Here is a 14,004-nt window from a genome sequence, read left to right on the forward strand (position 1 = left end):
GTCAAATGTTAAAAAGTGCTAGAATAAGGGGCGTCGTAGTGACTGATTACCCGGGGCCCCAATGGTAAGGGGGTCTTTGAAGAGCCTGTAATGACAAGTTTAGTTTTGTTGGCAATTTTGTATTTTATTTATTCATTCATTCATTTTCGGTAACTGTTATTCTGCTAGGGGTCGCCAGGGGGCTGGAGCCTATCCCAGCTGACATTGGGCAAGAGGCGGAGTACACCCTGGACAGATCGCCAGACTATCACAGGGCTGACATGTAGAGACAGACAACAATTCACACTCATATTCACACCTATGGGCAATTTGGAGCCACCGATTAACCTGTCTTTGGACTGTAGGAGGAAGCCGGAGTACCTGGAGTAAACCCAATCTGAGTTCGAACCAGGAACCCTTTTGCTGTGAGGCGACAATGCTAACCACAGCACCACCGTGCTGCCGTATTTCATTTTATTCTATTTTGTAAGTGGCCATAATTAAATTAAAACTGGCTGAATAAATCTGTTGAAAGACTGAACTTTGTATAAAAGAAATAGTGGAAGCTCTTTGAGGCCCCTCTCATCCATTAAAGGTGCAGAATGGTTTAGTCCACCCTTGCACTAGGATTTAAATGTAACTAAAGCCGAGTGATTGAGTACTTGTGCTGCTGGAGCACCAACGTTCACTGTCATATCCTTCCCCAAGAAAGGGAACTCAGGGTTCCAAAAAAGAAAAGAAAGGAAAGATCAAGGAAACAAACTTACTATGTAAAAAAAAAAACAATTCAAAAGGTGTGTGATGGAGACTACTCATAGGGGCCAGAATTTGGTGCTACACCCCTGCCTAGAATATCCATGTCCTGAGGAAAGAGAGTGGGTTGGTAATAGTCCTTCAATCACAGCCAGAAAAATATATCTTCTCTGTTGTGACACAGGCACACAGGAGGCTGGATATTGAGGTGGACAAGTGATCACAACAAGTCAATCAAGCAAACCCAATTCTCTTTAACCCTTAATATCCTTTACAGATAAATCATGTTTAACATTGCCAGTCATTAGAAGAGGTTAAATATGGCAGAGCAAAAAAATACTTTTTCTGGAGTGTACTGACGTTGTGTTTGGAGAGGAAGGTTAGCTTTTTATAACTGTACATTTTTTACTATAATTTCTGTCTGATTTTTCTTGGAGCAACTATCTGGAAACCATTAGGAGAACTACATCTTAAAGGAATGGTTCCACACTTTGGTAAATGAATAATATAAATAATCAATTTCTCCTTTAAATTGGCATAAAGATTTGAAAAGCAGTAGGAAACAGCTATTTTAAACATTTTTTTGTTTTGTTTTCACATTTAAGTTTCTCTATACAGTTTCTCTTCCACAGTTTTTAGCCAATGTTTTACATATTTAATTGCTTCTTTATATAAACAGACATTGAGCCTGTTAACAGGGGCTGAATGTGGCTCAACAAAGGGTTTCATTTATTCCATCTCTGTAATCTTCAGGATATTTATACCCTTAAAGCAACTGTTGAAAAAAATAGTCTACTGTTCTGGAAGCAGAAAAGGAAAATACTTGGGGGGCGGATTAAGGAGCAAATTAACAATAATACACTGTATCATCACAGAGAAACATAAAAGACGTGAAATCAAAGTGGTTTGGTTTAAAATGGTCTTAATAGGGCTCTGTGTGTCATGAGCTTATCAAATGAACAAGGAACTATTTGTCACTGATGTCACTGCTGCACATTTGGAAGTCAAATAAACCAGAACATGTGTCCATAACAGTGTTAAAGTGGTTTGAAGTCTTGGACTGCCTTTTAATTCTTTTATTTAAAAACTATATTCCTCTCAGTCCTGAATAAATATGATGAGACGTGACTTTTATGTTCCAGACTATTTAGCAGTAAATGAATTAACAGTACATGAACATCTGTTTGTGATTTCATTCTCCATAGCATGATGTCAATGCTTTACGATAACTGAGGATCACCTCATGAACACAATAACTTTCCCTGCGACAACTTCTCTTCCTGTGTATAGGAAGAACAAAATTCAAAGACCTTCGTACAAAACAAGAGCTGAATAAACATCTTTGTTGAATCAAACACTGAACATTAAAGTCAGGGCCCTTCTAGCTGTCCCAAAGTCGAGGCTTAAATCTAAAGGAGCCCGTGTTTTTGCCATCAGGGCCCCTCGGCTTAGGAGCGACCTGCCTGAGGAGATAAGGCTTTACAGAATCAGTGACTTCCATTCAATCACTTCCTGAAACCCATTTCTGTAGCGTTGCCTTTATGTAATGTTGTCTTTTTATTTCTTTTTATTTATCTTATTTATGTCGTGTTTATTTTTATTTCCTTTTAATTTTGTAGTTTTATTGCTTTTGTTGTTTTTGGTCTCTTTATTTGTGTTTATTTATATAGATGTTTTGCGTCCTGCATCTTGCACTTTACTGTCCTTTTGTTTTAACTTTATCTAAACTCTAACCTCGTTTTGTCTCACTTACGTTTGGCTTCCTGTTGTTAGATTGTCTTCTATTCTGAGTCCAGTTTCTGCTTTTGCTTTGCTTGTCAAAGCACTTTGTAAACTCTGATTTTAAAGTTGTTATAAAAATAAAATTATAATCATTATTATTATTATTAGATGGTGTCACACAGCCCAGTGTTTACTGCTAGTAAACAATATGACATTTTTGGTGGGCGGGGCTTAGCTGGAGGCAAAACAATTCTCCACAGACATTAGCCAGCAGCACTGTCAGAATGTACCATTCGGTTATTCAGAGCACCGCACTCTCAGAGTGGCAGAGCACTTTCTTGGCACTCTGTCTGAGAGCAGCGTGAATGTGTGATTAACTTAACTGTTCGTTAATTCATATAGAAACATAACGCTCTGTTTCTTCGACCAACAGGTCAGACTGAGTTTACGAACCCCCCATGTTGGATCGCTCACTTTCCGGGACTGCGTGTGTTCCTTGAATAAGTAAACACTGACCAATGGGACCAGACTGGCCGACCTGTACGCTCTCACTCAGTGGATGGATGATTTGACAAGAAGCTTTGTGGTTGATAACTATGCCAGTCTTACAAAGGAGGACGACACTTGAACGGTTTCCTCCAGTTTGTTTTGCTATCAAAGCTAAGTGAGTGAGAAATCTAATATTCCTCTCAATATCGGCCCAGTTTCTGATGAGGTGGACATGATAACCCTTAATACACATAATGTTATTCATCCCTACAGCAGGAAATACTTTTTCCCTAACCTGATATGAACTCTGTGCTGCACATGTGAGCATTTTTGATGATGGCTTCCGTCCAGTCCTTTCGTCTTACCACATTTAACCCTGGTTGTCCTTGTTTTTGTCAACTGGCAGTGGCAGCTGATGGTTGTTCAAATTAAAGTTTTGAGCCATGACTTCTATTCTGGCACCTAATGACCCACAAGGTGATATTTTAAGACTCTTATGTAGCCTACAGCCCTGTGGTGGAGAGTCGTGTTTTGCCTCCAACTAACAAACTGACGTCATTGTGACGTCGGCACTAAAGGGTCTATAATATCTACTTTGTACCTTATTAAAACAAGAAAAAATCACTTCCAGACCTTCCCTATGAGTAACAGTCAAAACAATGGATCAAATTCAGTGTTAAGAACATTAAACAGAGAAGATAAATAAAGAAACTCAATGTCATGGTGTTATATATCTAGGCTTGTGTAAGAATAAAACATCTACTGCCAACAGAAACTGCAGCAAAGAGGTGATTTACCAGGAAATGCTAAAGTATTCCAGTGCAGGTTTCACCTGATAGGGGTGACAGAGTGATTGTCATTCCAGTCACTCATATAACCAACTTTATGCGGAGGAAAATATATCATTAGTTAACGCTACCGCCTGGGGGGATTGTGATTTTAGAAATGCTTGCCTGGGACTGTGCTTTCAGCTGGGAGGAGGATTTTAGAAACACATCAGTCCCTGCTTATTCGCCTGATTGTCAGGTGAAAGAGATACTCACTGTGAATTCTCCTGTTACAGCATCAAAGCCAACATGAATGGTGTGTTCAAAGTCTGAGGGTAGGGATATCTCAGGACGTTCCTTCTCCTTCTTCTTGTTTGCTGCGGGAGACGGACAACAGCTGATTACATGAAGATTTCTAGTATTTGTATGCACAGGTAAAAACTAGTAAATTATGTGAATCAAAGTGGGGCAGAGGGTGAGGTGACGCGTGGGGGAGGATACTCACTCTTGTCTCCCCCGGGGAAAATGGAGCGCAGGCGGACTTTCTTGTTTTTCTCTTCAGGAGCCATTGGAAGCGGTTTAGAGGCGTGATTCAGCGATGAAGAGTCTCGGGAACTACTGTTCATTCTCAAGGGGGGGGCTGGTGGTTTCTCTTCAATATCGACACTATCAGACATCTTTAGTAGCACTCACAATGTCCTATGAGAGAGAAGGAGAGAGACGGAGGAGTTAAAAAAATCTGGGTATACATCAGTAAGGACTCGTCAAGGTTACACACTCCCTCTGAATGCACCAAACAGAGCAACCTTGAATCCTGACGAGAACTGACGAGTGCAAAAAAATACAATATCATCTGTCAATATCAAGATCGGCTGCAAGCAGTGGCGGCCGGTCTTGCTGAGACAACTTGTTGTCAATAGACAGCACACATTATACAGTCCCCTATTTTGGTGAAATGCTTATTTTAAAACTAAAACATAATCTATAAAAAGTCAGGAAATAGTGTGAAATTGATCACTGGGAATCAGAGCCCAATGTACGTTTTAAGATTCTTCTTAAAACATTATAACAGGCTTCTTTTGTCCAAAAATATTGAATCTGTAACGATGTATAAATGCTTTGAGAGTACATATGTGACACCGGTTGAATTAAATCAATACAGCAAAAGCATACCAGACATATGCACAAAATGTACGGAAAATACAGGAACACTGTTTCACTGTATTTGTGCAGAAAGACTGACACGATCTGGGAAGAAGTAAGAGTTATAATCAAGGAGATTATTTCAAAACACATCTTACTGCACCCTAAGCTTTTTCTTTTGGGCTTATATCAAGAGAAACATAATTATAGCAAAAAATGAATGAGCGTTTACAGACCTCAGCTTGCTTTACGCCAAAAAATGTATTGCACTTTAATGGAAAAACATTCACATGCCAAGCTCTACTCAACAGACAAGACAGATGTTATTAAGTCTTCCATTAGAGAGGCAGACTTACATATTGAAGGCTAAACAGCATAAAATCGAGAATATATGAAGGCCCTTCATAGATTATGTTAAGGATTTCGATTTCACAGATGATCAAATGCACTAGTTCGATTTCTGTGGACAATGCAGTTTGGGAGCTTGTAGAATTTTTCTTTTTCTTTTTAAAAATACTTGTCAAATTTTACATTTCTTGTAATTAATTTTGGAAAGATAACCATTCATTAACAAAGGAGAAGCATTCTTGTTTTGAGTTTTTTTCTCTCTTTGTTCTGTATAAATGCAGTTGTTATGTTATATATTATGAGATCAGTACAAAGAAAGCCAAAAAGCATGTTAATATATACGAGAATTGAACCATAAAAACACAAAAACAGCAACTACACAAGAATGCAAAGACCAGCTGAGACACCCCGTTACACTGGCTGTGTACAAAAATCCTGAAACAAATGTAAAAGGCTGTATTTTACTGCATTTAAATAACATTATTATGGGGGGGAAAAGCAGCTAAAGTTCATGTTTGAAAAGCTGGGACCAGTGAATTTCCTGTCTCTCTCTTTTTTTTGATGATTGTCTAATCAATTAATTCTTTCAGCATTATATCAGTCACAAGAATTTTTACATGTGGCTCAGTAAAAGTCTGACATTTACAGAGTATACCTACGTCCTCCTCAGTAACTTACCCATCTACCCGGTAGTACACCCACCTCATCAACTACCACTACACCACTGCTCTACATGTATAAACATGTTTAATCTAACACTTTTTACGACCTTTTTTTTATATCAGTTTAATTACATTTAAGACAAAACTTGTGATGAAAAATACACACAAAAAAGTGAAAATATACTCTTTTGAGTAAACTGCTTGATATCAGTTCAAAATGGACAGTAAAGGAAAACTCTGTTTTTACCATTTAGAAAAAGTGCACTAGTGAGCATGCGGGCAAAACCATAGTTTAATGATGCAGACTCACTGTACGCATACAGATGTTGGAGTCTGTTCCCCCATCAAATATTGTTTCCCTCCTATTAAAATGACGTTTCCTGTAGCTCAAACACCTGGAAATTATTGCGGTGACGTGACCAAAAACATTTTAAGGCCTTTTATTGCGTGTATCTTAGACATTTTAAGACTATTTAAGGGGAATAAATGCAGGCTTTCGTGAGGACAGTGATATACTGAAGCAGTTGGAGAGGCTGAGGTGGATATCTCGTCTCTGTGGCTGTTTTCTCAGGCAGCAGAACTGGGGTAATATGAATGTGACAAAGCCAGATCAAGACTTGCATTCAGACAGATCCAACACTCACAGAAGACTCCTAGTTACAGTTTCACAGTATTGTATTTTTTGAGCTGTGGCCTATTTTAGCGCCGTATCACGAGGGATCCTGTTACAGCGACACTGGCTGCAGGTCTGATTTATAATTCACTGCTAACAGCTCTGATACTTTGAGCAGCACATTTAGATATTTAGCACATTTATTTAAAAGAACACTCAACTCCTGATGCTCTGATCGTGATGTTAAAAACAAAATATGCACTGTGTTTTCCTTTGATATTTGAAGAGGTTATTTGGAGGCGAGGTGGAGTCTGATGTCCAGCGGGTCTGCTCAGCTGTGAAAACAGTAACCAGGAGTTGATTCTAAGAGAAACGGGCAAGAGTAAACGCTCCTATCACTCATCCTCTCGTCTTCCATCCACCCATCCCACACTACCATCTTAAACTCCTTCACTGCCTCACCCCGAGGCCAAGCCCATCATGTGATGTGCAGCACAACCGTCCCAGAAAGCGGGCCATCCAGGCCGCCCCCTTAGTGGAGACCTACATTAGCAAACAAAGACCACTCCTCGGCTTTTACACAGCGCTCGCTGCCTCTGACAAATCACACATGTGCCTTCACAGTGGCCTTTACAATTTTATGTAACCATCTTACCGCATGAGGCAAAATCTGGTTGGTTACACCCTACGCTTTGTTAACTTCCCAAAAGAAATGGTTTTGAATGAAGGGATTAGACAGGCGGAAAAATATAATATATATTAAAAAGATGACAAAGAGCCTTGATTTAATTAGATATGTCCACATTGGCACCATTTCATAAAATACTTGTCTTATTGTGAAACATAGTAATCAGTAACGTGTCATTTCCTGTTTGGACAGAACAACCAGAATCAACAGAATCTCACAGATTATGTTCAATGTCTATATGACTCTATAACTAACTATTACCTGATGGGTGTTTAATTTAAAGTGGAAACAGGCTGGTATTTTGCTTTAATTTAACACTATGAAGTAAATGTAGTTTGCACAATGTAATGGCTGTAGAATAAAAACACCAACTGTGCTTAGAGAGGTTCCCTATAAGCCTCGCTTTCACTATGCAACTCTGTCTGAACTGGAAAGGGTTGATTTGCGGCATAAAGGAAGTGCATCAACCAAATAGGAAGAGGATGGCATTTTGTTTTCTCCTGTAGCTAGCTATCCCCAGTTACCAAAGAGTATCAATAGAAGTTCTTTACAGTTACTGTACTGCATCACTGCACAGAAGGAAGTGTGCATCTACTGCTCAGACTTCCAGGCAGTGCGTCAAACTTTAAAGACAATTTTCATAGTGGTCAAACAGAGGAATTACAACTCCCGAATCTGTCACATGATGCCATTAGGTCCAAAAATACTTTTTCCCATTGACTTATTAGTAAAGAGATGTCTGTAAATCACTGGAACCATTTTCTTAAAAGTCAAAACCCCACAAAATGACTTGTTTCACTATCAGGATTTAATCTGTTTGGTCCTAAAACATTTAGAAAGTCTAGAAAGGCCACATGATTGAAGCAGAGCAGAGCACTAACCCGGAAGTAGTCGGTGTGGCCACCAGAAGTCTCCGGCACTTGCTCTATGGGTCCGATGATGGGGAGGCAGCACTAATCATCCAGTTAATTTCATACCATGGAAATAGAGCTTTCTGGCTTCATGCGCCACTGAGCAGCTTTCATAAGAGTAAACAGGGTCCCGCCTTCAACACTGTATCCAGGTCTTTTAATACATCCATGCTACTGTGAGCTCACATAGCATCACTGAGCTAGCTAATGTTATTGCTCAGCCAATTAATGTTTCCATCTCACGCTGTCATGAACACTAGCCTTGTGTCCATGAGTAGATGCACACTCCCTTCCGTGAAATGATCCAGTTGGAAGGTGTAGTCTGGTAGAAAGAAAATAGTTCCTACATGAAACTGCTCACAACAAGGTCTGAGGATTATCTTGAGTGATCGGGTCATTTTTTCAAATGTATTTTTTGGTGCTTTGAGCACCACAAGCCGAGTGCCATCTAGTTCTATTATATCAAGAGAAGGCAGACATCACTACGGTCGATATCTCCAACCCTTAGTAACTGACACAAAACAATCTAGACTGATAAACAGCACTACAGGTAAGAGGGAAAATATGTAATTTGATTTTGGGGTGAACTGTCCCTTTAAGTCTGAATATTTCAATCTTATCTCCATAAGAGTGAAACAGTCTCTTATCTAATAAAACAGTTTTTCTTCCCTTGGATAACATTAACCATTAATGTGTAATTAAGCTCATTCTCATCATGTTTTATTCATACAAACTAGTCTACAAAATATTTGCCAATACTTACTATGTAAAAAAAAAAGTCTCAAAGATCAAACACTGGTCTGAGATAAAAGGCTACCAACATAATCTTGATGTTTCCTAATAGTTTTTTGTTCCCCCTCTGCTGGTGGTGTGACGAGAATAACAATTTTGTTTCACTTGGCAAGAGAATGTAACACAGAAACTGGATTGCGATCATTTCAAATGGACAAACTGTTCTATGATCACTGCAGGAAATGATTTGGTAGCAAGCAGCCCAAACTTTGGCTGGGCTTTAGTACCAGAGCTTTCTGTAGATCAATTCTGATGCATCAAATAGTGGGCACAACTGAACAAGCGAGAGGGTGGCATCTAGGAGAGGGGAAAAATCGATTCTTAGATGCATCTTGATTCTCTCTTGAAGGAAAATGTCTCGATGCAGAAAAGTCAATATTTGGAACTTTAAACCCCCAAATCTCAACATTATGTTATTAAATAATACTGTTACTGTTCCTTGTGTCTGAACCCATTGGATGTTGAAACATACAGATATAAAATATGTGCGTCACTTTCACATATTGTGTTAATGTTCCTTAAAAAAGTATCACAGCTGGAAAGATGGTCTGTTCCTGCAGTAGAAAGACGCAAATACTTAAGAAACTGGTGCTACAAGACCAGAGAAAACAGAGAAAAAGGACTGTGGCATTTGCTTTTGCTCAAGAGGTATTAATCCTACAACTCTCACAATGCACTGCGTCATACCAAACCAAAATTTTGCTCCTGCTGGTGGGTGACGTAATGTGAGCTTGTCCGTTTTGACACAGGGAACAATATGGCAGCTGGCAGCTAACAAACAACGTATAACTGTTAAAAAGTGAGCTAAAATATATAACGAGAGATAAGCACACAGTAATCTTGGATTATATTTTATCATCTTTGCTTAAAGGGCCAGTGTGTAAAATGGGTTGAAAACCATTGAAACCAGTGACATCAGTGGTCAAATTCTAGATTGCAGGGCTCACTCGCTCACCCCTCCCATCGGGTAAATGACGGTGGCCTCGTAGGGACAAAAAGCCTTGCACAGACAAGAGTTTTTTAGGAGTAGGTCTATCTAGCGACGAGGTGATTGTTTATTTAGAAATCTAAACCATGTTACGATATTGTAATGAATCACTCACGAGTAGGAGACCAGAGGAGTGTTCGGGAAAAAGGCCTGTTTATTTGAGCACTCCAAAAACTCCGTTAACTCTAGGGGGTAAAAGACTCCGTCCCAAACTCTGACTCTTCTATCGTAACACACACACTCCTTACACACATACTCGTTTACAATACCTAGCGGGCACCCCTCCCCTCTCTGCTCCACCAATCTCCAGCCTGCACACTGACTGACAACGTAGCCTGTAAACAGAGCTCAGCTGTTTATTTAGCCTAGCAATATCTCCGGACTATAGTAGCTGCAATGGACGACTCTGAACGCGATTTTGAAGAGTTTCTTGTAGCAGACACAGACCCAGAGCCATACCTGTTTGAGCCGGAGCATACAGATGAGGAACTCCATGTGTTTGATGCTGAGCGGGCAAGAAGAGAGGCTGAATCCTCCGCTCACATTTGGCTGCACAGAATAGGATTCGGTGCTACCATCATTGGGGAGATATATCATCAGGAGGAAACGCGCCGCAGAGAGTGCATCACAAGGAGTGAAGTTGCGTCTTCTTTTCCTCGCAGATGACGGTTCGGGTTCATTCTCTCCTGTTGCGTGGTAAGTGTGGTCCATTCGCAAACATTATAACTAAAAAAACTTTTCACTACTCTCTATCTACGAACTACTAACACTCTCTGCTGTTTCCTTCTCCTCCTTCCTTCCTTCCGCTGTCTTAGTTGGTTTATTTATACACGCAAAACGCGTTCTCTGGCTGGCTGGATTGTCCGCTCAGGCTGCCATACATACATGGCGGTGCAAGATGGCGACCTCTCTAAAGCAAGGCCCTTGCTATATATATATATATATATATATATATATATATATATAAAAGCATATTTATAAGGCTACGAAAACCAAACGAATTTTATTTTATAGCGATTGTACACTTATATAAACATATTAATGGGTAGAATATTCAGATTCAGATTTGATAATAAACCAGGCCAAATATTACACACTGGCCCTTTAACTTTGCCGTTTAATCTCAGTTTTTTCACCCTCTGTTTATACAAAACAGGAAACAGTATGTTGCCCACTTCCTGTTCACAAATTCTCATATTACAGCCAAACAGTGCGCTAAAATATGTTTCTGAAGATATTTTAGGCAAGAAAAAGGCAATACAGCAACAGAATCTTTAGTTATATTAGTCAGCACTGCCTACTTTCAACATTTGGCATATGAAGATGCGGAAGTATAATCTGTAGTTCTAGCAAGCCCTAGATCCAGAAAAAATTTTGAGTTTGGAGATGAGCAGGGGGATTTGGGCACTGGTAACATAGAGGGGTGTTTACCATAGGTCATGTGCACATACTACACACATTGCTATGATACAAAGTTGGGGTGTAACGATTCATTGATCTAGATGGACATATCAATTCGATGATCAACGTTCAAGTATCAGGGATGCAAAGTGAAGACCTCGATTCGAATCATTGTCTTTAGGTTACGCTTTTATTTGAAATTTTGCATAACCGTCAAACAGCAGCAGACTGATGGCAATCAGCCAAGAGAATGACGATGAGGATTCATACTCAGGAATAAATCAGAAGTGCGGAAACATTTTGACTTCAGAGGAAAATATGGGTCAACAGGCAGAGCACATGCTGTGTGTAAACAAAGCCGTTATGAGATAAAACAGGATCTACCTGCTTCAGCAATCTGCTAACTTCTCACTTCAGCAACATCAGCTGTTCTGTTTCATCAACATTCGGCTGAAAAAACGTAAGAAAGTAAAAAGTAACAAAAAGTATAAATAACAAATGTATTATGTTGAGCTATGAATAGAAGAGAAGTCCACAAGCCGCTGGGCTAATGTATGTAGTGTAAACAGCTTAAGCTAATTTTGGTGACTAACAAAAAACAATGCTTTTGTCTAGAGTTATTTTTGAGGCGAATATTATACTTATTGTAAATTATTGCAGTTAATCTATGTTTTTGGCTGTTAGGAGAAGTTTGGCTTCAGGTTTTATGAAAAAGATTATAGTTTGGGTTCAAATGAAAACACTTTCTGGCTGAAAGCCCTGAAGGCTAACTTAACCCATGTGCTGTTTTATGTGTGTTAGTGGAGTCAGTTTAAAGTAAACTTTACTGCAAGCAGTTACAGTTATTTACTCATTTATGTGTCGTTTTTTATCTTTTAAGGCCAAAAGCATAAAAAGAAAGGGGTGGCAGCTTCTTATTTAACAGACTGTATTAAATGATCATATGATATCGTCTCATATCGATCCTATATCAATTATGGCAGACTCTGTAATATCTGTAAATATCGTATCATTGCCCCAAAGAACAGATATAATATTGTATCATGATGAAACTAGTGATATACACCCCAACTACAAAGCTGGTTAAAATCAGGAAAGTAAGGCTGAGGCACTTGCATGGTGCAACTTAACGGACAGAAACGAGTGTTGTGTTCACAGTCTCAGCTAGGCTACCTAATAATAATAACAATATAATAATACATTTTATTTATAGGCATGTTTCAAGACACTCAAGGTCACCTTACAGGCAAAGATAAAGAAAATAACAACAGATTTCTAATCAAACTTATTTCAAGAGTCACTGAAGATCAGTTAAAGAAAGACACCCTCTGTTTTAAAAGCTTGCTATGGATGTATTTTGGCATCTATGAAGTTTAACGGTAAAGGGAACAGGACAAGAGCCACACTGTATGCAAATAATTCACCTGTTAATTTTTATCATGGATCATTACAGATGTGCTTTGTTTTAAAATCAGCAAGTACTCACACTGAAAAAATAAATCATGAATAGAAATTTAAGATATCCGATGCATCAAGATGCATTGATAATCATGTTATAATCACATCTTAGCTCTATGAATCAGGATCAAATTGAATCATGAGGTGCCTGAGATTCCCGCCCCTAGTGGCATCCACAGTGAACTACCCCCTTCTGAAGACAGCTTCACAGAAAGGTGACTCAGTCTTGAAAGATTGGTTACTAATAAAAGTTTCATATTGATTCATCTTAGCTGGAAGGCGCCTACTATTTTTAAATAACCAGGCAGCTACAGAGAAACACTTTATGATCTTACTGTACTGTAAGATTATTTTCCTGGTGTATTTCCAGGACCTTGTGGGGTTTACCGTTGGTGGGGGTTGACTCTGCTGGCAGTTTCTACACTGTTGGGTGAGCTCCAGGTGAGAGTCCAGACAACAGCGGCAAACAGGTTCTCTTAGGTTGGAGCATGGGCGTGTCACTGACAACAAAGTCTGGTACAACTCGGCTGTTTACAAAGTAATGTCACTATGTTGACAGGGTGCAACTGGGAGTTTCCGACAACATGGCTATCATAACAAAGACGAGACAATAAAGAAGAAGCCTTACAGTGTGTGCCGCATGACACAGTGAGCTCGAGGTTAAAGTCAAAGGGTTGTGGGGTTACTGTTTCAACTTAATCAGCACAATCCTTTACATATAGTCACCTTGTTTTCATCACAAAGACACATACAAGTGGTTCTGCCGTGTTCAGACTAATGCAGCTGTGACTGATGCCCCTGTTAATCCATTAACATAATCTTGTGAGCACATTGCCAGCTACAGTATGTCATACAGCGTTTATAGAGTCATGCACAGAAGTGGATCCACTAACACGTGCACGTGGCACAAGCAAGACCTGACAACAGCAACTGGGATCTGATCAATCAGGTCACTATCTGGTCAGCAAATACACAGGAAAGAAATCGACGGCTGCGGCATTGAATAATGACGAGGCGACAGGAGGTTTTGAACCATTTAAAAAATAACATTGCTTGTTTTTTTTTTTGAGGTTTGGGTGAATCACCGGTACTCACGTCCTCCTTGGGAGCATGCAATGCAGAATACACTTACATAAAACAGCAAAGGTAAAGCGCATGCTCATAAATATGGTAATTCAGTAAATGTTGGGAGAGCAGTGTGGATGAATTATGTAGCTGAGAAACTCTTCAGCTTCTGACCGTGGTCATTTCTAATCTGTGCCACCAGCTGCAGACAACAACAGGAAACCC

At 39.4% G+C, this 14,004-nt stretch overlaps 1 protein-coding gene across 3 annotated transcripts in view; it reads right to left on the bottom strand.

Moving 5' to 3' along the window:
* Nucleotides 1-14,004, bottom strand: part of LOC117270601 (serine/threonine-protein kinase PAK 3) — a 62,091-nt gene that overhangs the window by 18,269 nt on the left and 29,818 nt on the right. For all 3 annotated transcript variants that reach the window (XM_078172419.1, XM_033648313.2, XM_033648305.2), the window contains exons 2-3: nt 4,216-4,409; nt 3,987-4,087 (exon numbers count right to left, since the gene is read on the bottom strand). In XM_078172419.1, coding sequence (XP_078028545.1) covers nt 3,987-4,087; nt 4,216-4,387 — 273 coding nt within the window. In that variant the 5' untranslated portion in view covers nt 4,388-4,409. The remainder of the gene's footprint in view (nt 1-3,986; nt 4,088-4,215; nt 4,410-14,004) is intronic.

This window comes from Epinephelus lanceolatus, chromosome 11 (assembly GCF_041903045.1).
Source record: "Epinephelus lanceolatus isolate andai-2023 chromosome 11, ASM4190304v1, whole genome shotgun sequence".
NCBI lineage: Eukaryota > Metazoa > Chordata > Actinopteri > Perciformes > Serranidae > Epinephelus > Epinephelus lanceolatus.